This window comes from Rousettus aegyptiacus, unplaced genomic scaffold (assembly GCF_014176215.1).
Source record: "Rousettus aegyptiacus isolate mRouAeg1 unplaced genomic scaffold, mRouAeg1.p scaffold_m13_p_5, whole genome shotgun sequence".
Classification (NCBI taxonomy): Eukaryota; Metazoa; Chordata; class Mammalia; order Chiroptera; family Pteropodidae; genus Rousettus; species Rousettus aegyptiacus.
The window spans coordinates 2,381,762-2,409,192 of NW_023416308.1; the positions used below are offsets into that span (position 1 = coordinate 2,381,762).

The following is a 27,431-nucleotide window of genomic DNA, read 5'->3' on the forward strand; positions in this document are numbered from 1 at the left end:
TCATCAGAAATAGCATTTCTTGGTTTAATTAAAGACGGCCAACTTTCAGTTAAGACGCTACCCCCAAGTAAGTGAACAGTCTGCTTGGGGGAACACAGCTGACCGTACCCAGGATTGGCGAGGGTGTGCAGGAACTGGAATTCTCACACCCCGCTGGTGGGGATGTCAAATGGTACCAACCCTTTGGGAAATGGTTTCTTGGAGGATCAAACACACACTTATCAGATGGTCCAGTCATTCCACCCCTAAGTATTTATTCACCCAAGAGAAGTGAAGAATATGTTCGTCCGAACACCTGTGCGATAGCCTCAAACTGGAAACGTCCCCAACCCATCGACGGGTGAGTGGATAAACGAACGGAGGCATGTTCATACCGTAGACTACGACCTGGCAATGAGAAGGCGAGACCTACCGGCGCACACCTGGATGGGTTTCAAAATAATTACGCAGAGTGAAAGAAGCGCCTTGTGTTTGGCCCCAATCGATGCCGGAAAATGCCAATTCACGTGCAGGGTCAGGGAACACCTCGGGGGTTGCTTGGGGGCATAAGAGCAGGGAGGGACCAGGAAGAGACAGTGAGGGACTTCGGGAGGTGACGGTCATCATGCTCCCTTATCTCGATTGCGGCCATGTGTGTGCGGGCGGACACACACATCCAGAGTTCTCAAATTGTACACTCGAAACGTGGGCCGTTCATTGAATGTCCGTTATACCTCCGTGAGGCTGTTTTAGCAAAACCAGCAAACAGGCCGTCGGAAGCCTGGACTGAAAACAGACACAGAGCGGACAGGTGCGACACCTACCTGACCTGGGCACTGAGTAAAGCACACGCCACTGCGACGGTGGCCATGACCAGAGGCAGCCGGTGGCTTTGGGCAGAAGGAAGGGTGGAGCCGGTGAAGCTAGAACAAGGCTGGACTGGGGCAGGACGTCTGGCCGGGCTGTCGGGGTGAGCTGTCGCTGCCTTGGGGGCTCGGCCTGATCACACTCCTCTGCCTGGCACGCAGCCCCTGGCGAGGACAGGCTCTCTTCCCTGGGGGTCACCGCAAACCGCTCCTGCCCGCCTCCCAGCCTGCTGTTTCATTCAGATCTTTCTTTTTTAAATGTGTTCTTGCAAAATGATTATTTTAATCACATGTTACTTAATTCGCTCGCGGATGATGGTTTGCATATCTCATTCTGGTTCCTGCTTGCTCGCCCCGCACTGTTGCTATGGCTACTAGTTGCTGCATTCTCTTCCCCGAGGTGGGGTTGCTGTGTTTGACCTGCACACTCTCCTCGTGCTGCTGGACCAGCCAGGTGGCCTCCAGATAGTGGCACCTCACCCTGTGGCCTGGCGACCCCTTTCTTTATGATATCAACAAACCCAAGAGCAATACTTTTGGGTCACAAGTGGATTTAACTTGACTGTTCTCTTATTACATTTATTCCTGAACATCTGCTAGGAAAACACTTTTTAGCACTCACAAAAGCATCTCGAAAGCATCTCGGTTCAGGATGGAGTGGAGGGGTGTACATCAGTTGCAAAACCCTGGTAGGGTTTCCCAAATTAACAAATAAAACTATGAGATGCCCGGTTAAATCTGAACTTCAGATAAGCAACGAATACATTTTTCGTATTACTGTCTCAGATAACACATGGGATATTCGTACACTAAAATGTGTTTGTTGCTTATGTGACACTCAGATTTAAGCAGGCATCCTGTATTTTATCCGACAATTCAAATTTTCAATTCAAGATTGTATGACCTTCTCAGACTAGGGAACAGAATCGATCATGTCAAAACTGGGAAAACTCCACAAAGACTTGGCTGGAAGCGATGAAGTACATTTAGGAAGTCCATACAACAAAATTACAATAAACATTTATTAATAGCTGCAATTTCCACAATATTTTAATTCTGTTCTGAAATCGGTCTACAAATATCTCTACATAACACCAAAGCCATTATTTAATAATAAATAACAGGAATGTATGTATCACTTTGCAAAAAAATAAGCCTTATACATTTACGTCTATATATATTTGTAGAATCAGTTTCCCAAGACTTATGAGACTAAAGTGTGCGCACCACACACACACACACACACACACACACACATCCCACTATATTCAAATCAAAGGGGTTTATATTAAGTGTCAAATTAAACGCTATATCAAATTCATAACCAAGTACACAAAATAGAAATTGAATCATAAATGCACTGTTGGCAATGGGCGCCTTACTTCACGAAAACGATTTCCAGTTAATAAGAAGGGAACTGCTCTGCTGGATTTGAAGTGAGCACTAATCATCATCACCATCACAAGAAATCGGTTTAATTACACGGTTTTCAGAGATTTAACACACATGCAGATGTGAAGCTGACGCTACGGTAAAACCTTTAAATCTGCACGAAGACATTAGGACATACGGTCAATAACACCACTAGCGGCCACAGGTTTTCAGTAGATGACGCAAGTGACAATCAGTTTGGGGTTTTTTTTTTTTTTTTTGGCCATCACAAGGGACAAACTGGTCCTGATCTATCCATCTGCTACACATCAAGGAATCGCAGAAGAGCAAAGCACAGAATTCGGCTTATCTCAGACACTGTACATCATGTTGATGGCTGTCCGATATTAATTTTAAGGGTACTGTGTTAGATCCTACAAAAAAATATATAATTCTATTATTCACAAGCTGAGGAGCAGAAGTCCAACACTCGAATGGCCATAAACAAAGACTTCACAGAATAGTGATGTATTATTTAAAAAATGAAGTTGGGGAGTTGACATCGTGAGGTCTTAGGAATCCCTTTTAACGCGAGCTAGCTGATGGCAAGCTGCAGGCTTTTTGGTTAAGTCAGCAAACTTGACACCAAGCAGGGAAAAGGCAGCAAAGCAATCAGGCAGATGTCACTCATCAGAAGCATCTTAAGAAGCAACGGGAAGCAGGGAAAGGAAGCGGGGTACGATTCCCACCTGGGACAAGGCAGATGAACTATTGTTTCAGGGTCTGATTGGCTATCTGACGTGTCATTCCTAGTCCCTCCGTAAGGCTGCGGAAGTCATGACCACAGGCCCCACCTGTACGTTCACAGCCAAGTAGAGATGTCCCCACCCAGCTACTTCCCGCCACCACAGTCAGGAAGGCAGGGTCCCGGTCCCCCTCCCTCTGCTTCCGGGCGGCGCTCTGTGCCTCTCGTCTTAGGGCATTAAAAACCCTTTCCCTGATATTAACCCCGACAGGCCACTGCTCGGTGGTCACCTTCAAAAATGAACTCCGGCATAACTCGCGAGGCCAGCTCTCGAGAAGTTCTGTTGTTGTCGTACTTTGTTCCCAGAAACGATACGGGGTCTCACCACAAGGTGAAGCAAAACAAACAAACAAACAAACAAACAAACAAACAAAAAACCCAGGCGGCAAGTAAAGCTGATGACTTTCGGAAAATATATTTATGGAACATAAATACATTCCACAAACTTCACACCACAAAAGCATCTTTCCCAGCATGTCGAGGAAGAGCTCGTCATAAACACTGATCCCAGAACATCCGCGCGAATCCAGCAATTTAGAGGTCACTGGTCCGTTTTCTTTTCTGGACTCTTTTCTGTCCTCGGTATTTACTGTGATACTGAAATAGTGGGGATTAACACTGATTAAGAGATTTTAAAAACTGAGTCTTCATTATAACGGATCCACAGTCGGTCTCACTGGGATGGTTTTCCATCACATTTGATGAAGTGCTGCACTAATATATTCTACAGCCCTGAAGATATAAAAAGGGTTTCTCTTCAAGGTATGAGATATGGTACAAAAATACACCTTTCCCACATACAAAAGAAAGAAATGGGAATGGGCTATGGCGGGAGGGAGCCAAATACCCTACAAGCTTCCGCGGAATGGAGAAAGAAGAACGTCCCAAACTACTCGGGGTTAAGAATGGGCCCAAAGAAAAGTCAAAGTTCTGCGTTACAAAGCAAGAGTTATCAAGAGCTAACATCTAGGACTGCTGTCAGAATTTCAAACAAGCTTCTACCCCAAAGTGAGACTCCAGGTTAAGTATAGGTTCTTTTATTAAAAATAAAGACATCTCTCCCACGAGCATATCAAACTGTAAACTGGGCTTCAGAGCCTACGCTTAGCCAACTTGGTAAAAAAGGTGCAAGGGCCTGACAGCGACTTTCAGTTGACGCCTGTGGTCTCACCCCATGAGGGCCCAGACTCAGGGGCCTTCCTCGATTTAATGGCAGATAAAATGGCTTTCTCGCCTAAGGCCCTGCAGGTCCCATGTGTGAGGGCGGGGAGTGGAGTCGCTGTTACACCTGGACCAGTGAGAGTTCAAGACTTAAAGGTTTTGTGCAGACTATGCCCATTTCCCGCGGTCCACATAAGCGAAGCAATGTTTTAGTACCTAAGCGCGCAACACATAAAAGCCAAACACACGCACACACAAAAAAGGGCAAGGATGACCTCCCCCTGGGAAATGGATTCATCCGCAAGTACCGAAAGGACAAAACTGGACCAGTGTCGATCCAGAAACCACAGGTTTCAAATGCTCACGGATAAGGATTTGCCGAAGCGAATCTTGGGAAACAGGTAGGTATGATTCCAGGAAGTGAGCCGAATGCAGGAGTGTTTGGGTCCCGTGATGTGCACCCTAAAAAGAGAAGTCTCGTAAACGCCCTCCAAAACATCTGCTTCTGTTTTCCAGGTACTTGCAACCAAAAATCAAACTTCACAGAAACACCGCACAGGCATTAGCAGACAGCTGAGGTATCTCCAATCTGATACCTAGACCACAAGGTCTTGGTTTTACCTGATGGGACAGGGAGGGGTCTCTGCGCATGTGCGTCCAGGGGCTCTGGGTGGGGGCTGCCGGGATGCAGAAGTGGGCAGGGAAGGACTACAGAGACCTTCTGGACCCCTAGCAGTCTTCAAAACCGCAATCCGCCACAGTGGGACCTTCCTTAACTTGCCATTTTCCTGCTGTTTGCCAACACCCTTGGGGCCCTGGAAACGGGGTGTGTGTTTGTACCCAGCTCTAAGCCTTGCAAAGCTCCCCTGCCCAGAACCCCCCCAGCTGTCTGCCCAGCATGTACCTCTGCCCATAGAGACTCCCAAAAACGAGGACACCACAGACTTTAGACAAAAAGCGCCCAACGCGTGTATTGTGAAAAGGTCAGGAGAAACAATTCAGGTCTTCTCCAAAACTAGTCGATGCTGCTTACTGTCCCTGAGACTCTTTATAAGCAGCGACAAGACTTGAAAATGTTTTTAGCTGCTATGGTTTATTTTCCTTCCAAGGTCCTGAGTCAACCAAAGCTAAAATGCAACAAATACACAAAAAACCCTTGAGTGTGGATCTCTCTATACAGGCCTAGCTGGCAAACAGCAAAATTAGGATATCGAAGAGATTTCTGAGAGAGCTCGGACGCCTACACAGGTGGCTCCCGACAGCAAACCCCAAGGACATTTCTTTGCCCAGTCCTTGAGTTTTTCCTTGACAAAACGTTGAGGTTCAAATTCCTCCGAGTACAGAAGGGGAGAGGGAAGGAAATCTTAGGCTTTCCACAAAGAGTGACTTCTTAGAACTGTAATTGATGGTGGTCTGGGTAGGATCGCCAGGGTCCAAGGGGCATCCAGTTCCAGCCTCACGCCCAGCCGTCTACAAGCGACAACATTCATCAACTGGGTCGACATCCACCAAGAATAACATAAAATGAAGCTTGCCACTTCAGAACAGGAAAATAACGCACACAGACCTCACCCACCAATCCCTCCGCTGCGAACACAAACGCTTCCCTCTTCCAAAATGTCAAGCCAGCATACTCTCCCCTTCCATGTAAAGTTCTAACGCACTCGACTCGGATCTGCCTTTATTAAAAAACCTTACAAAAGATGTATTTAAATGCTTGAAAAAATTAACTTTATGCTCTATGCAGATAAACTTCTCTGACTGTACAGCTAATATGGTTATATCCTTTGTTTAAAAAATATTTCTCCCACTAATGACACTTCAGAGGCAGTTCTACATGAATGGTCTCGTCGTTTCTCTCGGATTGTGTCCCAAGAGTTTACCTGGGGCCGGAAATACCCTCACAAAGCGCCACTCTCTTGCTCGGGGATGTTTATTAAGATTGTTTCGGGTTTGGCATTCTTTTTTTCTTTCTTTTTTTCTGTTTTCTGAGAGAGGGCGCTGGTGTGAGGGGACCCGGCCGGCTGGCTGATTGTCACTTGCTGTTGGCACGGTCGAGACTTTCTAGCACTCGGTTGAGGCGGATGTTGAGCAGTCTGACCTGGTTCTCCAGGTGCTCCAGCTTCTCCTCCACGCTGGGGCCGCTGGGACCGCCACGCCAGTAGAAGCCCATGGGCCCGGTCATGAAGTAGACGGCCACCACGAAGCACAGGGGCAGGATGGCGTTCTCCGGCTCGCCCTCGTACTTGTGCAGGATGTACACGCAGGACATGGAGAACAGGATGACCCGAAAGACCCAGAAGAAGCGGCCGAACACCACGTGCAGGACGCTGAAGGTGAAGCCCAAGGTCAGAGACAAGAACCAGTAGGCCAGGAGGACGATGCCGACGAGCAGGAGGGCACGCACCGGGCTGTTGGCTACCGAGGCCGGGCTGAAATAGTGTGACAGGCTCGAGACTGCAGAACAGAAAAGAGGGACAGTGGCCGGTTACAGGGCGTCGGGGCTTCCTCCGCACGCTGGGACTGGGCAGCACAGCTCACTGGCTGGGCGTCTCCCACAGCCTGCGGCGCTAAGCTGCCTCCAGGACCTTCATACCGAAAACCCTGGGAGAACACAGGGCGAGCCCCTCGCGGGTTTAAAGCACCCGTCACGGTGGGCAGAGCCTGCAGACTCTCCTCCGATCTCCCTCCTTCCTGTCTTCCACAGTCACAAGTGCCCAGTTTCTGGCTGGGCACGCGGCTGCCTGGGACAAAGGCATCTCCCAAGTCTCCTGGCCGCATAACTAAGCTCCGGTCAAGGAGAGGGAAGCGGAGATGTTCTGTGGTCGCTTCGAGGGGTTTTTCCTAAAAGTAGCAGGAACGCGCCCTTTACCTCCTCTTTTTCTGCCTGCCGGGAAGTGGACGCGATGGTAGGAGTGCGAGCCGCTGTCTTGGGCCATGAGGGAAGAAAAGACACCTATCGGGGAGCAACGGGATGGAAGGCGACTTGGCCCTGAGGACGACGTGCTGCAAAGCCACCTACCTGCCTAACCACCTACCTGTGAATTTTCATGGAAGAGAAATAAGCTTCCATCTTGTGTAAGCTGCTGTAATCTGGGGGTTCTTACTCACAGCCAAACCTAATCGTAACTGGTACCCACACATGAAGTTCCATCCTAAGCTTGGAGTGAAATGCAGGAGTTGCATCTTCCGAGTGCCCGACTTAAGAAAATTTTCAAACAGAAAAGTTAAAAGAACAGTGACATAAATACTCCTACTGAAACTACCTAGGTTTAGCAATTATTAACATTTTGCGCGTTTTCCTTCATCTATCGCATACTTTTTTTTTTTTACCAAACCGTTTGAAAGATGCACAATCCTACTTTAGCATGCTACTTCCCGCCCCCCAGTTTCATCGATATAATCGACATACGGCACCACACAAGTTTAAGAGCACAGCAAAAATGACTGACTTAGGTATCCTGTGACACACCGCAATCAGTCTATTTAAAATCCATCATGTCGCATAGATACAAAAAAGGCAAAATCACTTAACAACTTTCAAGTGTATCACACGGCAGGGTTAGTAACAGCCACCACGTTGCACAAGACGCCCAGGACTTACCAACGCTGCGGCCGCGAGTCTGTGCCTCTTGACCACCTTCGTCCTTCATCCAATTGCATCCCCTCCCCACCCTGTCTCTGGTGACGACACATCGGATCTCTTTTTCTATGTTTTTGTTTTTGAGCCCGCGTATAAATGAGATTGTACGGTATTTGTCTGTCTCTGTCTGAATTATTCCACTTGGCGCAATGTCCTCGAGATTCACCCATATTGTCAAAAACGGCAGAACTTCTTCCTTGTTCACGGCCGAGTAATATTCCATTGTATGTATACCACATCTGCTTCATCCATTCACCTACATATGGACACTTAGGTTGCTTCCAAGTCGTGGCGATGGTGAATAGGGGTGCAATGAAAATGGGGTGCGGGCGTCTCTTCCATGTGGTATGTTCAATTCCTTTGGCTACATAGTCCCAGAAGTGGGGTTGCTGGGCCATAAAGTAGTTCTAATTTTCTAAGTTCCATACTGTTTGGCATAATGGCTGTACCGATTCACTTTCCCACCAGAAGCGACCAGGGTTCCCTTTCCCCACATCCTCACCACCATTTGTCACCTCTCGTCTTTCGGGAAAAAGCCATGCTAGCAGGTGTGACGTGGCGTCTCACTGTGACTGTGACCTGTTTTTCCCTGACGACAAATCGTGTGGATTGGTACCTTTTCATGTATCTGTTGGCCATTCGTTACCTTCTTTGGAAAAATGTCTCTTTAGGTCCTTCACCCATTTTCTAATCGGATCATTTTTTTTTTTTTTTTTTTTTTTTGCTATTGAGTTTTATGAGTTCTTTATTTTGGATTTTAACCCCTTAACAGATCGCTGGATCACAGATTGTTTTTTTCCTATTCCACAGGTTCTTTCCATTTTGCTGATCCTTTCTTTCGCTGTGCAGAAGCTTTTTAGTTCGGTGTGGTCCCACTTGTTTATTTTTGCTTTTGAGGTCGAATCTAAAAAACGATCATCACCTAAGCCAATGTTGAGAAGCTTACTACCTATGTTTTCCTCTAGTTGTATGGTTTCCGGTCTTACACGTAAATCTTTAATCCATTTTGAGTTCGTTTTTGTGAGTGGTGTAAGAGAGGGGTCTAGTTTCATTCTTTTACATGTGAATATCCGATATCGCATGTGATAACTACTGATCGAAGAGACTGTCTTTCCTCCGTTGAATATTCCTGGCTCCCCTGCCAAATACTAGTTGACCATCTATAAACGTCTTTATTTCTGGGCTCTCGATTCTGTTCCATTGGTCCGTGTGTCCGTTTTCATGCCAGTACCATTCTGTTTTGATTATTATAGCCTAAAATCAGGAAGTCTGAGGATTGCTTTGGCTAATTGGGGTTTTTTTGTGGTTCCATATAAATTTTAGGATTATTTTTTCTGCTTCTGTAAAAAATGCCACTGAAACCTCGATAGAGATTGCACTGAATTTGTAGGTGGCTTTGAGTAGTATGGACATTTTAACCATGTTAATTCTTCCAATCCATTAATGCAAGACACTTTTCCATTTTTTTGTGTCTTCTTCAATTTCTTTCATCCGTGTCTTATAGTTTTCAGAGAAGAGATCTTTCATCTCCTTGATTAAGTTTATTCCTAAGCATTTTACTGTTTTTGATGCTATTATAAATGGGATCATTTCATTTTTTTTTTTTTCAGATACTTCCTTGGTAGTGCATAGAAACGTTGATTTTTGTTTGTTAATTTTGTACCCTGCAACTTTACTGAATTCGTTAATTAGATCTAACCACTTTTGGTGAAGTAATCTTTATGATTTTCCATATAGAAAATCATGTCATCTACAAATAATGACAATTTCTCTTCTCCCTTTCTAGTTCAGATGTCTTTCACCTTTTAAGAATAAAAATAACACTCCCCTTAAAACTATGATACTACAATCACACCTAAGAATATTAAATTTCATACCATCCGGTTATATATCTCCGATATCTGTTCTCTTCCCCCGACCGCGGGACCCAGTCACGGTTCACGTGACACAAGTGGCCGTGGTGCGTCAGTCTGCTTTAGTCTAGGAGACCCGTGACGCTGACGCTCTGCAGGCCAGTTTTTCCAGGCTAGTTTTCTTTGCAGAAAGTCCTGCATCTGGAGTTTGTCTGCTGGTTTCCTCATTCTCAAGGGGCATTACACCTTAAGTGCCTCTGACTTACGCCGGAGGTTCTCAGACTTGTGTGAGCCCCAGAACTCGCCAGAGGGTTTGCGAACACAGGCGGCCGGGCCCCACCGAGGACTTCAGACTCCGTCGATATGGGCTGGGCCATGGAGTCTGAACCTCTTAAAAGTTCCTGGGGCTGCTGCTGCTGCTGCTGCTGCCACTGTCACTGACCTGAGGACCTTGCTCTGAGGACTGTTAGCCGATGCGCACCCCACTCTATGAAAGAGAGGGAAGAAGAGGGCGTGGGGTGGCGCGGCTGTGACCATCTGGAGTGGGTGGGTGGGTGGGGACCCAGAGCAGGCACGAGACAGGAAGACTTGTACCTGGGGCTTTTCAGGTCTCTAAATGCACCTACAGGGTGAACGCGCTCCCCATAACCTCGAAAGGGAGTCAGATTGCCTACTATCTGTGCACACGCTAGCCGCTTCCTCTGAGGCCCAAGGCGCAGGGTCACCGGGGACTCCCCGAAAGCCAGCAGACGAGACTAAACCAAGCCCTGCGGTCTCGGGACTCTGGGAGCTTTTATTTATAGAGGTTGTCTGTTTATATTTACCACAGTAGAAACTAAAACCAATTTTTAATAAATTCTTAACTTAAAAAAGTGTTTTCATTGTGATTTTATACGTTAACATACCTCATACTTTCAGGCGAATTTTTCTGAAATGTCCTTTTAAATAGGCTATTTTTCAAAGGAGTTTTAGGTTCACAGCAAAATTAGGCAGAAGGCATAAATTTTAAACATCGCTATTATTAATATGCTTAAAAATAACAATGAACCCATTATAGATTAACACAAATAATATGCTTTTTATGAAAAATAACTGTTTCCAAAAACAAAAACAAAAACAAAAAAACATAGAGCAGTAGCACTGTTTTGCATTTTTTTGCATATCTCTTTCATCTCTGGCTCGGTAGGAGAGAGCTGGATTCCCAGATTGGTTTTTGAAGTCACAGAAATAGCATGCCAGCCGCAAACGTGAGTCATCTCCTATTTTAACTTTTCTAGTAGCCGCATTAAAAAAGGCAAAAAGGTATGGATAAAGTCAATGTTAAGATGTTTAACCTAATATATTCAAAATACTATCCACGAGTAATCGATGTAAAGAAATTACTGAAGCACGTGTTGAATGCCTGGCCTCACGAAGACATGTTGCTAAAAAAAGGGACTCCCCGGGGTTCCTCAGAGTGTACTTTGAGAACCATCGAGCTAGCCTCTATGTCCAAAGCCATACAACGTGGACTGTCCTGTTATCGAAGGGCTCATTTGGTGACGAGCGGGCACAGGGACACATGGAGGGGGATCCTGGACTGGTGTTGAGGTTAACCCACACGCCGCCATTCAAGGAAGAAACATCCTTGCTCCCCAGAGGCCCGAGAGCCTGAGCAACTCTGGGCGCCCCGCTGCGGAGCAGAGGGGTGCTGCGCTTGTTCCCAAGGGGGCTGCCATAATGAAGTGCCACGAGCTGAGTGGCTTAGACAACGGAAATGTACTGTCTCAGCCTGGAGGCCAGAAGTCTGAGCCGGAGGCGCCAGCAGGCTTGGTCCCTTCTGCGGGCTCTGAGGGGACACACTCGCCCAGGCCTCTCCCCAGCGGCCGGCGCCTCGTTAGCGATCTTCGGCTTTCTAGACTCGTAGAAGCGTCACCCCGATCACGCCTTCATCTCCACGCGTGGCTTCTCCCTGTGCGCCTCTGGGTCTGAATGTCTCTTTCTTATGAGATCACCAGCTCTACTGGATTAGCGCTGCCCTACTCTGGTAGGAGCTCGCCTTGACATCTGCAATGACCCGATTTCTAAACAAAGCCACAATTCCGAGGTCGTGGGAGGTAAAACGTCAACGTATTAATTTTGGGGAGTCAAATTCAACTCCTAACAGGTACTGCTCAAAGGAAACGAGGCGTTTTGGTGGCAGACTTGCCTCTCGGCTTGGCCCAGGTTTACGTCACCGCACATTTACACAGCCCTCGTGGGCAGAGCAGGAGGAAGCTGGCTCTGGGCACAGACACTAGCGGCCCCCGGCATGGAGAACCGAGACTGGGGGCGGCGGCGGGGGGTGGGGCCAGGGTCCCAGAGCTGCAGCGTGACTCACTTTTTTGCAGCAGAGCCCGCTCGCAAGACACCGGGTGTTTATCAGGTACGCCCTGCCGGCCGGGCTCTGTTCTGGCCGCTCTGCACGGATTGTCATTCAGACCTCACGATGTGCTGATGAGACGCACGGCGTGTGCCACGTGGGGCCTCGGGCACATACGGTGACTTGCCCAAGTCCCACAGCGAGGACAGAGCCAAGCCGGAAGCGGGGGGGGGGGGCGGCGAAGCGGAATTCATATTTTCCCCATTCTGTCAGGAGTGGTCTCCGAGGCTTCAGAGAAAGCAAACGGCGGGATGAAGATGGTGGGGGGTGGAGATCCATCCGTCCAACACCTGGACCAGCGCTCTGCTCCTCTGAGAAGCGCCCTGAGCCGGCAGATCTAAAGCTGTGCTGTCCATCACGGCGACCACCGGCCGGGCCACAGGAGACTACTGATGCTGGCAATGTGGCAAGGCTGAACTGACATGTGCCGTGTCCAAGACAGACTTAATCCCCCCCAAAACGTTAAGACGCCTCGCTAATCCTTTTCCATGCTGACAGCTAGTTAGGATGACACTATTCGGGATCCACTGGGCTAGAACGCCTTGTTAAAATTAATCTCATCACCGGTTTATCTTTCCTTTCTTAATGTGCCAACTAGAACATTCCACATGACACACGTGGCTGGCATTCTGCGTCCGCCAGACCACTCTGGGCTAAGAGGTCTCCGTCTTCGCCAGCACCCTGGAACATTCTGAAGAAGGAAGTCAGAGGACAGTGCTCATGGGAAGATTTTGCACGAGAACATCTAACTTGGGAATGCGGTTTCCTATAAGGGCTTTGAGACGCTCGGATGTCTAAGCATAAGACACAAATTCCAGTGGCCTCCGGATGCTTCGAAGCTTATGCATCAAGTCAAAGGAGAACACCACGGCACGGGCGTGAGCCCTTTCGCCGCAGAATGGGGTGAACGTGAGCACTGCCAGCCTTGAGGCTCCAGGGCAGACGGCTCCGTTCTGGTCCTCTCCACGGCACTAGAAGGCTGTCTCCACTCTGTGGGCTTTCTTTCCGAGCTGCACGCAATTTCTTGCCATCAGGCTTATTCCTCCAGGGCTCACTGGTTAGGGATGACGATACCGGCAGCTTAACAATCCGGGCAGATGGTGAACACAGATTCGAGCCGGATTGCACGCAATTGCTGAATCTGGGTTGTGCGTTGGCTCAGCCCGTGTCCCAGGAGGGGCCACAGCAGCCCCAGGAGGTTGCAGGTGGCAAGGCACTCTCTCAGAGGGCCACAGAGCTGCCTGCGATTCTGTATCCGAGCAGCAAGGTGCCCAAGTCCGCCGAAGGCCTCTCCAAGGTTCAGTTCAAGGGTTTAAGGCTAGAGATGGTGCCAAGGGCTGAGGGGTGACTGCAGATGGGAAGCAGGCGGCCCACCTGTGAGCCAGGTCGCCAGTCCGTGAGGCGCGAGTGTCAAGGGCTGACGGGAGGGTTCCGAGAGACTCTGCACGTCCTGGGGCTGCGGTAACAAACGACCAGACTCGGTGGCTTAAAACAACAGAATGCATTCTCTCAGCGTTCTGAGAACGGATGTCTGAAATCAGGGTGTCAGGCGAGCTGGGCTCCCACTGACGGCTCTAGGGGAGGACCCTGTCTTGTCTCTTCCAACCTCTAATAGCTCCTGGTGTCCACCGGCCTGTGGCCATATCACCTCGTTCTGTCTCCATTGTCGCACGGCCGTCTTCGCCTTGTGTTTCTTTGCATCTGTGTCCAAACGTTCCTCTTTTCCAAAGGACATTGGGTTCGGACCCCTCCTAGTCCAGGACGACCTCATCTTAACTTGACTGCCACGTGCACGGGTACCGGGCTCTTTGGAAGGACGTAATTCGCCTCACGCCAGCATGAAAGCAGGAGGACTGACAGTCCTCCGACTCTTAGTGATGATGGGGCCCTGTGTGCCAGGGCCAAGGGCGCAGCCCGGAGGAGACAGGCGAGACCATGCTCACGGGAGCCAAGACGCCAGAGCGGGGGCAGGACCCCTCCCACACACCCACATACACACACGGGACATCACAGCCGATGACTGCTAGAAAGAAAAGGAAGGGGTGGCGTGAAAACAGACAAGGTCCCCTTCTACGGAATAATCAGGATGGGCCCCTCGGAGGAGGTGTCATGTACCAGAGCCCCAAAGACGGGAAAGAATGGGCAAGCAAAGGGCTGGGGGCATCGCTCCAGGCAGGGGACACCTAGACGGGCTGGAAGATGTGACAGGCCAGAGTATGTCCAAGAACAGGATGGAGGCGGGTCAGGCAGGGATGCTGGGTGGATGGCTTGGCGGTCACGGTCCTCGGTATGAACCCTGTATCAAGTCCAAGTGCAACAGGAAGTCCCTGGGCAGTTTTAAGGAGAGTGACTTGAACCATCACTGTGGGATTTTTTTTTTTAATCACTCTATAACATAAAAGTAGCAATAACAAAAAAAAAGAAAAATCCCTCTGGCCGATTGGCTGGGGAGCGAACCGAGTTAGGAGATGCACAGGGAAGAGCTACGCGGCGGGCCGAGGCCGCCCTCCCCAGGACGACCCTCGGCTGGTGTCCGGGAACCAGCATTTCCGGAGTGTGATTCTGTGATTTACAAGAGACACGTATTTGGTCTTCGTCTCCATTTCTTGCATGGATCTCCTCAAACCCTTAGAATTTCCTTGGTGATGACAGTGATCAAGGAGTCCTGATGATGGTTGAGAAGGTGACTTTTGGAGAGTCCCTAAGGATGGGGGCCCGTTGCCAGGGGAACTCACCACGTGATTGGAGGGTTGGAGGGGCCGGCCCCCTGACTCATGTGTCAGGGAGAAGGCCCGGAGGTGGAATCAGTCACCGCTGGTCCGTGATTTCATCTGTCACGCTGAGGGACTGGGGCCTCTAGAGAGACCCGAAAGTCGGGGGTTCAGAGAGCGTCTGGGCTGGGGGCTCAGAGAGCATGGAAGCGCCGTGCCCTGCACCCCCAGGCCCTGCCCGTGCCCCTCTTCCATCAGGCTGTCCCCACGTTATATCCTTCGTAATAAACCAGTGATGTAGTAAACTGGTTTCCTGACTTCCGTGAGCTGCTCCAGCGAACTATGTGGCCCCGAGGAGGGGGTCGTGGGAACCTCTGATTCATAGGTGGTCGCCAGAAGCACAGGGGATGCCCCGGCCTTACGGCTGGCATCTGCAGTGGCGGCGGTGTTGCGGGACCGAGCCCTCGATGGGCAGGGTCTGAGGAATGTGACATCCTCCCCAGGGAGATCACCTCGCAGTTGAGTTGTTTTGGTCGGTGCCAGGCAGAGGGTGCCCAGGTGACCAGCCCCGTAAACACCCTGGGTGCTACGTCCCTAAGGAGCTCCCCTGGTAGGCGGCACTTCACGCGTGTTATCACAGCTCCTTGCTGGGGGATTAAGAGCATCCTGTGCGACTCTCCTGGGAGAAGACTCTGGAAGCTGGAGCCTGGTCCCTTCTGGGCTTCACCCCACGTGGCTTTTTCCTGGGCCGATCGTGCCTTGTCCCTTTCACTGGGATAAACCACAGCTATGAGTAGGACCACGTGCGGGTCCCGTGGGCCTTCCTAGAGCGCCCCCGAGCTGGGGGGTGGTCTCGGGGCTGCTCACATGGGAGGCTGCTGCAGACTCCCCGGAGAGAGAGAGGCGGCAGCCCAGGCCTGGGCTGTGTTCTTGACCCCAACAGTTCCAGCAGCAGCCCCCGAATCCAGAGCCGGGGCAGCAACGCCCCCCACAGGCCAGGCCGGCCGGGTTCTGGGGTCACACGTCGCCTCTTCAGACATGACGATGCCGCGAGCACCTCATTCTCTGTAGTACATCCCTTTCTCCTCCGGCAGCTGGAGGAGTCTGCTACGACCCCAACGACCCGGAGAACCGCCTCTGGCCTGTGCGGGCTGCTCGGGGGCGGACTAATCGGCACAGCCCACCGGCGTCTTGTCCTGGACGCGTCCGCGAACCCCGGCTTCGATGGACCATTTACGGATGCAGCTACTGCAATGAGGAGTTTTCGTTCACAGCCTCGCTGCCCCCCGCCCCCGCCACAACACGCCGTGTCATCTAACCACTCAGCTAACCTGTCCCATGGGTGCCGGTCGTACACTTTGGAGAACCACGGGAATGAAACAGCGCCTTGAATGAACGCTCCCCTCCCCCCCCCCCCACAAACCTACCGTCAAGGCCAAGGACATCCATGACATCCGTCCACACTTTCCACACCGTCTCCAAAAACATGTCCACTCCCAGCACGAATCTCTCGGTCAGCCTGGTCAGGAGCTGCAGGGACAAGGCAAGCGCGTTGGTAACCGAGCCGAGCCCCTCTGCTCCGACGGCAGCAGGGCGACGGCCACTGAGGACGGCGACGGCCACGCTGGGGGGGGCCGAGTGGCCCGGGGACCGGCTTGAGCTCGGGCCAATCGTCAGCGGCCCAAGAACCGAGCAGACGTAGGTCCAACCTCCCTTCCGCAGGCCGAGCGATGCGCCATGGGAGACAGAGGGCTCTACGGGCAGCTTCACTCCCCATCCAATTTCTTCCGATTTCTTCTGGAACCTTCTGCTCGCACTTTTGTTAACGTCTCTGCTTTCCTCTCTGATTTCTCTCCTATTTTTATTTATGTTAGTTTGTTTGTTAATTTTTAGGCAAGGCAACCCTTGGTTGACTTCACAGATTGCAGGGAACTTGTCAGCTTACAATCCCTTATTTTTTTAAATTTTTTAATGCCAACAGCACCTGGTCTTCCTAGATGGTCTCCCATCCATGTACTAACCGGGCCTGACCCTGCTTAGCTTCCAAGATCAGACGGGATCAGGCTTGTTTAGGATGGCATGGCCGTAGACTATATGAGTTTAAAATTTTTTTTCAATTACAGTTGACATTCAATATTATATTAGTGATGAGACGTTGACATGCCTTACGAAGCGATCACTCTAATACCCACCTGACACTGTATGTGGTTTCTTATTTTAAGAACTCAGGGCAGCTCCATAGCGTAGCGGTTAGCATGTCTGCTTTACACACAGAAGGTCCTGGGTTCACACCCCAGGTGGAGCCGTGGACCATACTCCGGCTGTGCCAGTCCCCCCAAGTGCGCCGGGGGGCACCTGACCCCGGGTGCATGCAGCGAGCGTGTGGGAGGAGACGCCCTGCCTTCAGAGATCCAAATCTATAGGTCAAAGGTGAAAGCTGGGGGTGGGGAGGTGGAAGGTGGTAAGGTGGAGAATTAAGGAGGGGGAAAGAAACTCGTAGAAGATGTTTCAGAAATGATGACAGGAAGCTCGTTTTTTTTGAATAGGTTATATTCTATACACATAGCACAAAACCCAAGGCCGCGAATGGGAATTCGGCAGGAAGCGAGCCGCCCGCCTCACTCCCCTTCTGGAAGGCGCCGTCACTGGCGTCACTTCTGTAGATTCCTCCTGGGTGCACCGGGTGAATAATGGCATAGGCCAAGATTTCGTCCACAGATGGCAGCCGACGTGGGCAGTTCCGTCGTTTTTCTCACATAAAACACTGTCTTGGTGATTTCTCAACCTCGGCCCACACAGAGCTGCCCCATTCTTTTTAAAGATGGCCTACCCGCAGCTGTTGAACCAACTCTGTACTGATGGACACCTGTGTAGTTCCCAGCCTGGGCCATTACAGCCGACAGGACCCTGAACGTTTGGCTCCCATGTGGAGAATCAAAGCCTCAGGGCGGAGTGGCTACGGTGTTTTAAATTGGAGATCCTGGGGGGATCTCGCCTCTGGGACAGAGGGAAGAGGAGGAGCAGGGTCGAATCAGCGACCTGAAGAACAGAGGCGGCCGGCAACCTCCGTGCGGGCACCGCGGCCTGGCTGAGTGCGCCAGGGCCCAGGAGTCTCCCTGCCAGGGTTTAAATCCCAGCTCTGCCTCCTCCTGGCAGGTCAGCCAGGGGCGTGTTGCATATATTCCTAAAATGCCGAAGGCTCCAGCTGACGAGCGGAGGGAAGAGCACCTGCCCCGTCCGCTCATCAGAGCATTAAAAGGGATGTTCCTGTGAAGAGCTTTGAGCACTTGGTAAGTGGTCAGAATTCTTACCAACACTCAATATTCTGACAGCGTCGTCCCCAATTCAAGGACATGAGCCTCAGTTAATTGCACTAAAGGGATCTATATATTTAAAGACCACGTGGCCATCCACTGACGAAGGATACATAAAACCCCGTGTAGCCACACCATGGGAAATCTGGCCCTAAAAAAAGGACTGAGACAGGCTCCCAACATGGATGGACCCTGAAAACCTTCTGCGAAGGAAGTCAGACACGAAGGTCACGTGTTGTAGGATTCCTTTCATAGGAAATATCCAGAGCGGGCAAATCCATAGAGACAGAGATCGGATTAGTGGCTGCCAGGGGCTGGGAGCGATGGCTGGCCACAGGAGTCCCTTTTGGGGAGATGACAATGTTCTAACGCTGGCCATGGTGGTGGCTGCATAACTCTGTGCACTAACACCCACCGGGCTGTGCACTTTAAACGGGTGAGCTGCCTGCGACGTAAATGCTACCCCGACAAGGTTGCCATCCAGAAAATGGAAGGGTTAAAAAAAAACATAATGGGGAGTCAATTAAACACACACACCCCCCAAAAGACTATGTGGAGAATGCCCGAGGAAAGTATCTATGTCAGACAGAGGGAGGGTGACTGCCCCTCTCCCCGGTGGGGGTGGGGGGGTGGGCGGTGGGAGGCCCTCCGCCGGGGAAGAGGACACGCTGGTGTTGGCTTAGCTGTCATTCTCTTCGTTGTTGTTAAGAAGCTTTATTGACAGATCGCTTACGTGCCATAAAGTCCAGGCGTTACTATGTATAATTAATTCAGTGGTTTCTGGAATAGTCGCGAGGTTTGTACAACCATCATCATAATATAATTTCAGAATATTTTTATCACCCCCAAAGAAGCCTTGTCACTCCCTGCCCCCTTCTCCCCGCAACCCAGGCAACCATTAATCTACTTTCGGTCTCCATGGATTTGCTTTTCCTGGATTTCTCATACACATGGACTCTTACGACACGTGACCTTGGGCGCCTGGCTCCTCCCACTCAAAATGACGTTTTCGAGGTCGACTCGTGTTGCTGCGTGTGTCAGTACACTTAACTCTTCTTCCGGCCAAATGCCATTCCCTTTTACAGACACATCACATTCTGCTCCTTCTGCCCTAATTCTCCAAAGCACGTACAATTTGCACCTGTGCGTCAACAGACAGTGATGTTTATAATTTATTCGAATGGAGGCGTAAGGAAAGGGCTCCATGCCAAGGCTTTTGTAAGAGAAGGATGTAAGGGGGCAGTTGTTTGGGACGGAAGAGACATTACTGCTGAGCCTCGGTGCCTCAGTTTCCACACCTGTGAGATGGGATGAAGGGAGGACTTGCCATCGGAACCCGTGCAGACTTCGGCTCGGGGCCAGCACCCAGCGCGGGCCCAGGTGTCAGGGCTCCTAGGGCTGCTCCTGTCAGACCCATGCTCGAATGGCTTCGCTCCCAACTGACATATCTTAGATTAGCTTAAAAATGCTATTATCCCAGGGTCAAAATATTTTCGACGGGGGGATCGATGTAATGAGAACGGCACCGCGGGAATGGGGGCGAAAGGTGAAAAGATTAAGAAATGCAAATTGGCAGTTACGAAACAGCGTGGGGAACATGGTCAGTTATACTGTCATAACCCCGTACGGTGCCTCATCGGGGTGATCGCTTCGTAAGTTATAGAAATGTCTCACCACTATGCTGTAGACCTGACGCTAATATAATATTGTATGTCAGCTGTAACTGAAAAACTTTTTTTATTTTTTTTTTAAACGGAAGAAAGTTGATCAACGGACGTGCTGGGTGATGGGGTGGAGGGTTCATTATGCCATTCTTAAAACAAGGGAGATTCGGGCAAACAAACCGAGGAGGCCTGCAGCCATGGCCATGGGAGGGGACAGAGGTACTCAAATGGGGGACCGCCCCTCCGCTTGCGGCAGAGGGGCCTGGACACCCAACCCCAGAGGGCTTCCCGCCCCAGGGAGACTCAGGTCCGGGTAAATCAGGGAAGGGCCAGGCTCCTGCGGTTCAGAGGGGCCAGCGAGATGCAAAGGTCAGCTGACCTTGAACACACGTGGAGTTCACGCAGGGACGGGACAAGCGGGCACCACGAGCCCGGATGCTCGGCCACTGCAAGGACCCGAGACCCCTTCTGTAGACTCCTAGCTATAATTGTTTGCTCTCATCCCTCCGCCCTGAGGGACATTACGAAAGACAACTGCCAGTCAAAGCCACAGTGAGACAGGACTTCAGCCCCCACTAGGTGAAGAACAAGGATCGGCGAAGATGTGGAGGGTCTGGAACCCCACACGGGCTGGGGGGAACCTAAACGGGACGGCCACACCGCGGGTCCTGGCAAGGTTAGAGCTACCGGGGGACCCAGCCACTCCACGGCTGGGTCCACCCTCCAAAACGGTGGAAACGTGTTCACACAAGGACTTGCACGTGCATGCGCACAGCGGCGTCACGTGATGTGGCAACAACCTGGCTGTCCGCCAGCGGGTGGGTGAGCAGCCGGGAACGTAGCCCCGACAGCCACGCCACGCACGCGTCTGAACACACGCGGCTCCGGGAGAGACGCCAGGTGCGAACGACCACAGTGCGATTCCGTTTGCGTGAACCGACCCGAACAGGTGCCTCCGGAGACAGGAAGCGGGCTAGGAGTTGCCAGGGGCGGGGGGATGGGGACTCACGCTAATGGGGATGGGGTTTCTTTGTGGGGTGATAAAAATGTTCTACCGTTGACCACGGTGAGCATTGCAGAACTCTGAATATACTAACCACCACTGAGTTGTCATCTGAATTGTAGCTGTTACCAAAAAGTCAAAATCATAAAAGCTCCCCACACCCCCGTCCCCAAAAAAGTGAGGGGACTTCAATAAGCTACAGGAGACTAAAGAGACATGAAAACCAAGGGCAACGAGCAATCCTTGATCATGTGTGTGTGTGTGTTTTTTATAAAGCTATAAAGGGAATGTGAATACAGACTGTGTATTACAAAACGTGATTACACTAAATTTAAGCTTCTTGGAGGGGGCAATAATTTTGTGGTTCTGTAGGAGAAAGTGTCACAATGCTTGCAATTTATTTTCCAGTGGTTAGGCAGTAAAAAATGTGTGTGTGTGTGCGTGTGTGCGCGCGCATGTGTGTGTGTGCACATGTGTGTGTTCGTAGAGAGAGAAACACGTTTGCAAGGAAAATAATGTGAACTGGTGAAACTAGTGAGGAGTTTATAGCTGTTCCATACTATGTAGTCTTTTAACTTTTCTTTACCTTGAAATTTTTCAAACTACAAAGTTAGAGGAAACATTCCTTTGATTATGGTGATGGGTTTTCCTGGGTGTACACCTATATCAAAAACTTTATCGACTTGTCCACTTTTATTTACTCTTCCCCTACTTTAAATAGGTGCGGTCTCCGGCCCCGCCACCATGAACACGCCCGATCCCGTCTGATCTCGGAAGCTAAGCAGGGTCGGGCCTGGTCAGTACCTGGATGAGAGACCGACCACCTAGGAAGGCCAGGGGCTGTGGGTGTAAAAAATAAAAAAAGTAAAAAGGGATTGTAAGCTGACAAGGGGTTGCCTAAAAATTAATTAAAAATTTAAAAATAGATAATTAATTAAACAGGTGCAGCCTGTGGATGTGTAACATCAATTACACACCATTAAAGCTGTTTGAATGTTGGTGGGGAAGAAAAGAGTTTAAACTGTCAAAATTATTTTGCTCAAAACACTTTTTTGTAAATTGCCAAAAATGTAAGTCTCTTTTAAAAAAAGAGAAGGAGCAACAGTTTGATAAAAAAAAATGACAAGGAAAACAAAAGGCAATTCCCAGAAAAGAAAAGGCCAATAGATTCTGAATAAGCGAGAGGACCGTCTATCTCGAACATGATAAACCCAAAAAGTTTGACACTCTTTGCTGGGGCAGGTCTGGGGACCGGCTGTCACACGCATTTGGCATAAGTACAATAACTGGTTTAAATCCTCAAGAAACAATTCAATAATATCTCTTGGGTTTAAAAATGCTCACGGAACTGTGTATAGAAGAAACTAATTTACGTTGTCAGAAGTCAGGAGAGTGGTCATCCTGGGGCAGAGATGGCTGAACAATCCATTTCTTGATCCCCAAACCGGTCACATGGATGTGTTTGGTGTGTGACAATTTATTATACTTATCAGGCAGAAGAGTATACCGATTATATTTCAATTAAAAATTTCAAAAATGCACAGATGCTTTGACTCAGCAATCCCATTTCTAAGAATTGATGAGTTTATCTACACACACACACACACACACACACACATACACACCCCTTAAGGCCTTTATCGCGGCCTTGTGTGGCAAAAGACAGGAACATAACAAAACGTCCACCATTAGGTGTGGGTGATATTATGGTATGGCCTCACAATAATTTGCTCCTTGCAGAATTTTTTCCCTCCAAAAAGGGAAGGAAGACATTATGTACCGATAAGGTCTGATCTACAAATTTTAATTTCAAAAAAAAAAAAAAAAGGTACAGAACAGCAGACATATTAGGGGGAAAATAAGAAAAAAAAAACCCAAGAGGTGCACCTACCTACTTGTTTATTGCGCTCAGAATACCCGGCTGCTCCTGGGAAGAGCAGGAGATGGGTCAGAGAGATTATTTCTTTAAACTTCTGAAATTTTGAACTATTTGAAATGGTATTACAAGCAACTACAGCCTTATTTTTTTAAAAAAATCTATAAATGGTAAGCTCCTCTAAAAAAAAAAAAAGCTAAACTAAAAAGCAAAGAACAAGGGAAAAAAACACCGGTTCTCAGCTCGGCATTCAGCCGTTCCCACGTTGTGCAATTAGATTTTTTGCCCCTGTGCTCCTCATGATCCAGACCTCAATGTAGTCACCTGGGAACCTGGCCCCAACTTTGCCCCAGGCCTTCCCTTCCCTGCTAACCCATTTGCCCAGACTCAACTCGTGCCCCTTCCTCCAGGCAGGACACCTGGACCCCATCCTCTCTGCTCTCTCCAACGCCGTTCTTGCACCGCGATTGAGTCTGCTTTAACCCGTTGGTCCTGCGTGATGTGTCTGTCTCCTCCTCTCCCTCTGTTACGGCCACACGCTGACCCTCCCCGGCCCTCACCTGCAGCAAGCCAAGCCTGTTCCCGACGCCTGTGATGCTCTGTCCCCCAGGCTCTCTCTCTCGTTTGGCTCACTTGCCCTCCAGTAATTTCCACCTCTGCAGGGGTTGTGAGCCTGGACCCGCCAGCTCTCTATCACTGATTGGCTGAACGGTGGGCAAGAGATTCCACCTTGCGATGCTTCGCTTCCCGTAAGACAGGGGTGAAAAGAACAGACTCTCTCTCAGAACAGAGCCAGACACACACTGACGTTAAAGATCGCCCTCCATGCCTAGTCCATCATCCCGTTTCATTTCTTTAATGGCACTCGTCGCCCTGAAATAATCTCGTTTTACTCCTTTCTTACTGACTCACATAGCCTGTCCCATGAAAGCTCCTCAAGAGGGGACATTTCGTCTGGCTTGTGCTCCATACAGTAAGTAGGTGCTTGAGAAATTTTCAAAAAATTTTAAATATGCATAATGTAAAACTGACCATTTTAACTATTTTAAAGTGTACGATCCTGTGACAATAAGTACATTCTCAATGTTGTGCAACTGTCATCACTGTCTAGTTCCAGAACCTTTATATTACCCCCAAAACAATCTCCTGATCAATTTAGCAGTCACTCCCCACGACCGCTCCCCTTAGCAACCACTAATCGACTTTCTGTCTCTAAGGACTTGCCTGTTCTGGACATTTCACTTCATGTAAATAAAACCATTCCATTTGCGGTCTTTTGTGTCTTTTTCTTTTTTCAAGGTTCGCCTGTGTAGCACATGCTAGTACGTCACTCAGTACGTACCTGCACCATGTGTCACTACCTCGTTCTTTTTCATGGCTGAATAATATTCCATTGCACGGATAGACCACGTTCTGTTTATTCATTGGCTGACTGACATCTGGGTGATTTCACTTTTTGGCTACTGTGAAAAGTGCTGCTATGAACACTCGTGTACATGTTGTTTAATAATTTTTAAATGAATTAACGAATATATTAGACAAAGCCCCTCCTTATATAAATATCGTCTACCATTAACTAAACACTTATTCAGTGCCCGGTATTATATGCCTCGACTAATCCCAATTTATCTCCTTTGCACAAATGAGACACAGAGAGGTTAAACCACTGGCCCAAGGTCACAAAGCTAGTAAGGAGCAGAGCTGGGATTCAAACCCAGGCCTGTTGGTCAGCCAGGCCCATGCTCCAAACCAGGAGGTCACGGATTTATTTTAGACAAGTCCTAGATTAGAAAAAAGGGTGTTTCTAGAAAATAGGGTGTTCCCTTAAACACCCTCAAACTTCACCACCTGACAAAGCAGGTCTGGCTCTAATCAGTAAACCCAGATCCCTGAAAACTACAGTTGCTAGGCGACCCAGTTCTCCTTTTCATCAAGGATCTCCCCACGCCTGGCTGGCCTGGGCCACACTCAGCAGGGAAAAATAAGTCAGGGCAACCTGATTCTAGATGCTGCACCAATTAGAGAAACCAAGATGGGTCACGAAGCCGGAAGACTGGCTGAGGGTGCCGGTATGGACTCGGCCTGGGTTCGAATCCAGATTCTGCCCTCAGCCTGACCTGAAGCCACCCGCTTCACACCCTGCCTGTCTCCCCATCTGTAAAATGAGAACAGTAACAGCACCCCCCTCTTAGAGTTGTTCTAGGGAGGAGTGAGTTACCCTAACAATAACAGTACTTAGTGCCTAACAGAAGACAGTACTACTCGCCTCTCTCGGAGGCGCAGACCCTGGTTGACCCCCAAGAGTTCTGATCTAGAGATTCTGAGGTTCTTTGCCAGAATATAGCTGTCTTATTGACACCGACCCAGAGGTTAAGCCCTTAAATAACAGTTCTGCAGTTCATGTCCGTGGACCTAAGATTCTCACATAGAACCGTGAGCTAAGACATGGGTTGCATCTGCTTAACCTGAACAAGGAAGTCAAGACTTTTCTGCTCTAACGAAAATGCTTTCTGCTTTCAAATCATTTGCATTGTGTAGACTCGCCTCGCTCATATCCTCTACCCCCTACAAAGAAAGAGGTCTCTCCCCCAGAACCCACAGCCTCCACAAGGTGTCCACACACCCATGAGCGGGTGGTCAGAAGCCAGCTTTCCAAACGAATGAACCTTCATTTCATCCAATAAGAATATCCGGCCAATCTGGTTGGGTTTCAATGTTCTTTTTCCCCTCCATCTCTCCCAAGTACCAGAAAACTTTTTTGAACCCCTGGACGTCCTTCCAGTAGGGCTAAGCAATGTTGACTCGTGTCCTGGCTAGGTTAAAACAGCAGCAACTGATACCAAGTCAGCGTTACTCTGGGCCAGGAAAGTACCCACCACTCACGACCCCAACCTCATAATGAAGGGGGTATTATTATCCCCATTTAACAGGATAAAGAACCTGAGGCTCAAAGAAAGGAAGCCACTTGCCCAAAGCCATCCGAGGTGTAAGTAGAAGAGCATGAACTTGAACTGAAACGTCTCTCCATTCCAAAACCCAAGGGCAAGCGCAGACAAAGGAATAGGAGGCCGGCAGGGACTGTAGTCAAGGAACCACATCACCACATGCAACTGTGCCCCATTCACTTCCCCTTTCTGCGGAGCTTTTGGTGGCCTTCTTCCCCGAATGGCCCGCCTATCCTACCCAGCTTCAGAGAGTCAAACATGGGGCGCGGGGACCTTCCTGAGCCCCTCCTAGGCGCTCCACAGCACTCCGGCTCCACGCGAAAGGCCAGGCACACAGTAGGCGCTCCAGCTCCAAGCGAAAGGCCAGGCACACAGTAGGCGCTCAGGAGGGTGACTGTGCTGGGTTGCCAAAAAACGGAACAGCCCGCATCACTCTTTCTTTCCTTGTAAAGCGTTAAAATCATAATGACGATAATAATAATAAAGCTTAAATGTCTTCCAAGCAGCAGGAGGAGGGCCCAAGGTGCCCAGGGGAAGTGGGTCGGGGTTGACAGGGAGCGCGCAGCGGCGTGGGTACGTAGAGGGCGCCGGCGGGAGGGCGCTCGCCGCATGGGCAGCCAGCTCGGCGCCTGGCTCATAGTAGGTGCTCATTCAAACGTGTTGAATGAATGAATGAGAGGCGCGGCCGGCGTCAGCGCAGCCTAGGAGAGGCCCTGGCCGCGCCGCCCTAGGGGCAAGGTCCAAGGAGAAGTGCGGCGTGCAGGAAAGGGCTCCCCGAGGCCCTGCGCCCCGGCCCCGCGCCGGAACCGGCCGCCGAAGCAGACACTAGCCCGGCAGGCCCGGGGCGCAGGCCAACCATCCCCCTTCCCGCGTCCCAGGGGCCGCGCACGGCCCAGGACGGCCCCGGCGCCAGGTGCGCGGCGGCCGGAGCAAGGTGACCGCGGGCTCGGGCCCGGCGCCCACCTTCTGAGCGATGCGCACGTTTTCCTCGCCGAACAGGCTGCTGACGCTCTGCGAGAAGGTGTTGACGGTGCGGCGGTAGCTGTTCTTCTCGGTGCCGCCGCGGCCCCGCGCCCCCTGCGCGCCCGGGGCCAGCAGCCCGAGCAGCAGCGGCAGCAGCATCAGGAGCCCGGCCCGGGCCCGGGGCCCGCCCGAGGCGCGCGCGCCCATCCTGCGGCCGGCGGGAAGTGGGGTCAGGGACAGGGGTGAGGGCGGCAGAGAGGGGCGCCGCGACTCCGGCAGCGACCGCGTAGGCGCGATTGAGGACCGCGCGCCGCGCCTGTGCCGGCAGCCGCCGCTGCGCCACCCGCCCCGCCCCGCGCGCAAAGGCGCGACGGCCCTGCCCACGCCTGGCCCCGCCCCCGGGCGCGGGGACCCGCCACCGACCTGGCCAGAGCGGGCGGGACCGGTTTGAGGTGGATTTGTCTCCCTGTCGCACCTTCCGGAAACCCTTCCTGACCTGGGGGGAGGTTTTAACTTTCTTTTTTTTAACTTTTCCGTAAAATACAACCCATGCCTGGAAAACTTGGCACAGCCTCAACAAAGATAAAGGACTGAGACTGATCGGAAAACAGGAGATGATAGATAGATAGATAGATAGATAGATAGATAGATAGATAGATAGATAGATAGATAGATAGATAGATAGATAGATTAGATAGATAGATATCCTATATCAATGAACCTAATAATGAATAATGGTACCCAATAATTGGCTACTGGTTGCCTATGGCAACGGCACCCGCTCATTCATTCATTCTGAACTATTTAAATAAAGGGCAAAGCATCTAACGCCCCTCTTGGCCTTTCTGAAATAACTGTATTTCAGAGTCACAAAAT

The 27,431-nt window shown here is 50.3% G+C and overlaps 1 protein-coding gene and 1 pseudogene across 1 annotated transcript; both read right to left on the minus strand.

The window, feature by feature from the left end:
- Window positions 1–1,853: 1,853 nt before the first annotated feature.
- Window positions 1,854–26,883, minus strand: LOC107502545 (BRI3 binding protein). The gene is made up of 3 exons (XM_036220946.1): window positions 26,556–26,883; window positions 16,218–16,320; window positions 1,854–6,639 (listed from the first exon to the last, which is right to left on the minus strand). Exons 1-3 carry the CDS (start codon window positions 26,760–26,762, stop codon window positions 6,218–6,220), a joined length of 732 nt encoding a protein of 243 aa, XP_036076839.1. The 5' UTR covers window positions 26,763–26,883; the 3' UTR covers window positions 1,854–6,217.
- LOC118603598 lies at window positions 16,763–16,881 on the minus strand (annotated as a pseudogene).
- Window positions 26,884–27,431: the final 548 nt, after the last annotated feature.

Bases quoted from the DNA above. Each gene is read 5' to 3' on its own strand.
- LOC107502545 (XM_036220946.1), bottom strand. From the start codon at position 26,762: ATGGGCGCGCGCGCCTCGGGCGGGCCCCGGGCCCGGGCCGGGCTCCTG. The intron at 16,321-26,555 runs GTGGGCGCCGGG...TTGTCCCTGCAG, and splicing joins ACGTGCGCATCGCTCAGAAG to CTCCTGACCAGGCTGACCGA. The intron at 6,640-16,217 runs GTAGGTTTGTGG...TCTGTTCTGCAG, and splicing joins GGATGTCCTTGGCCTTGACG to TCTCGAGCCTGTCACACTAT.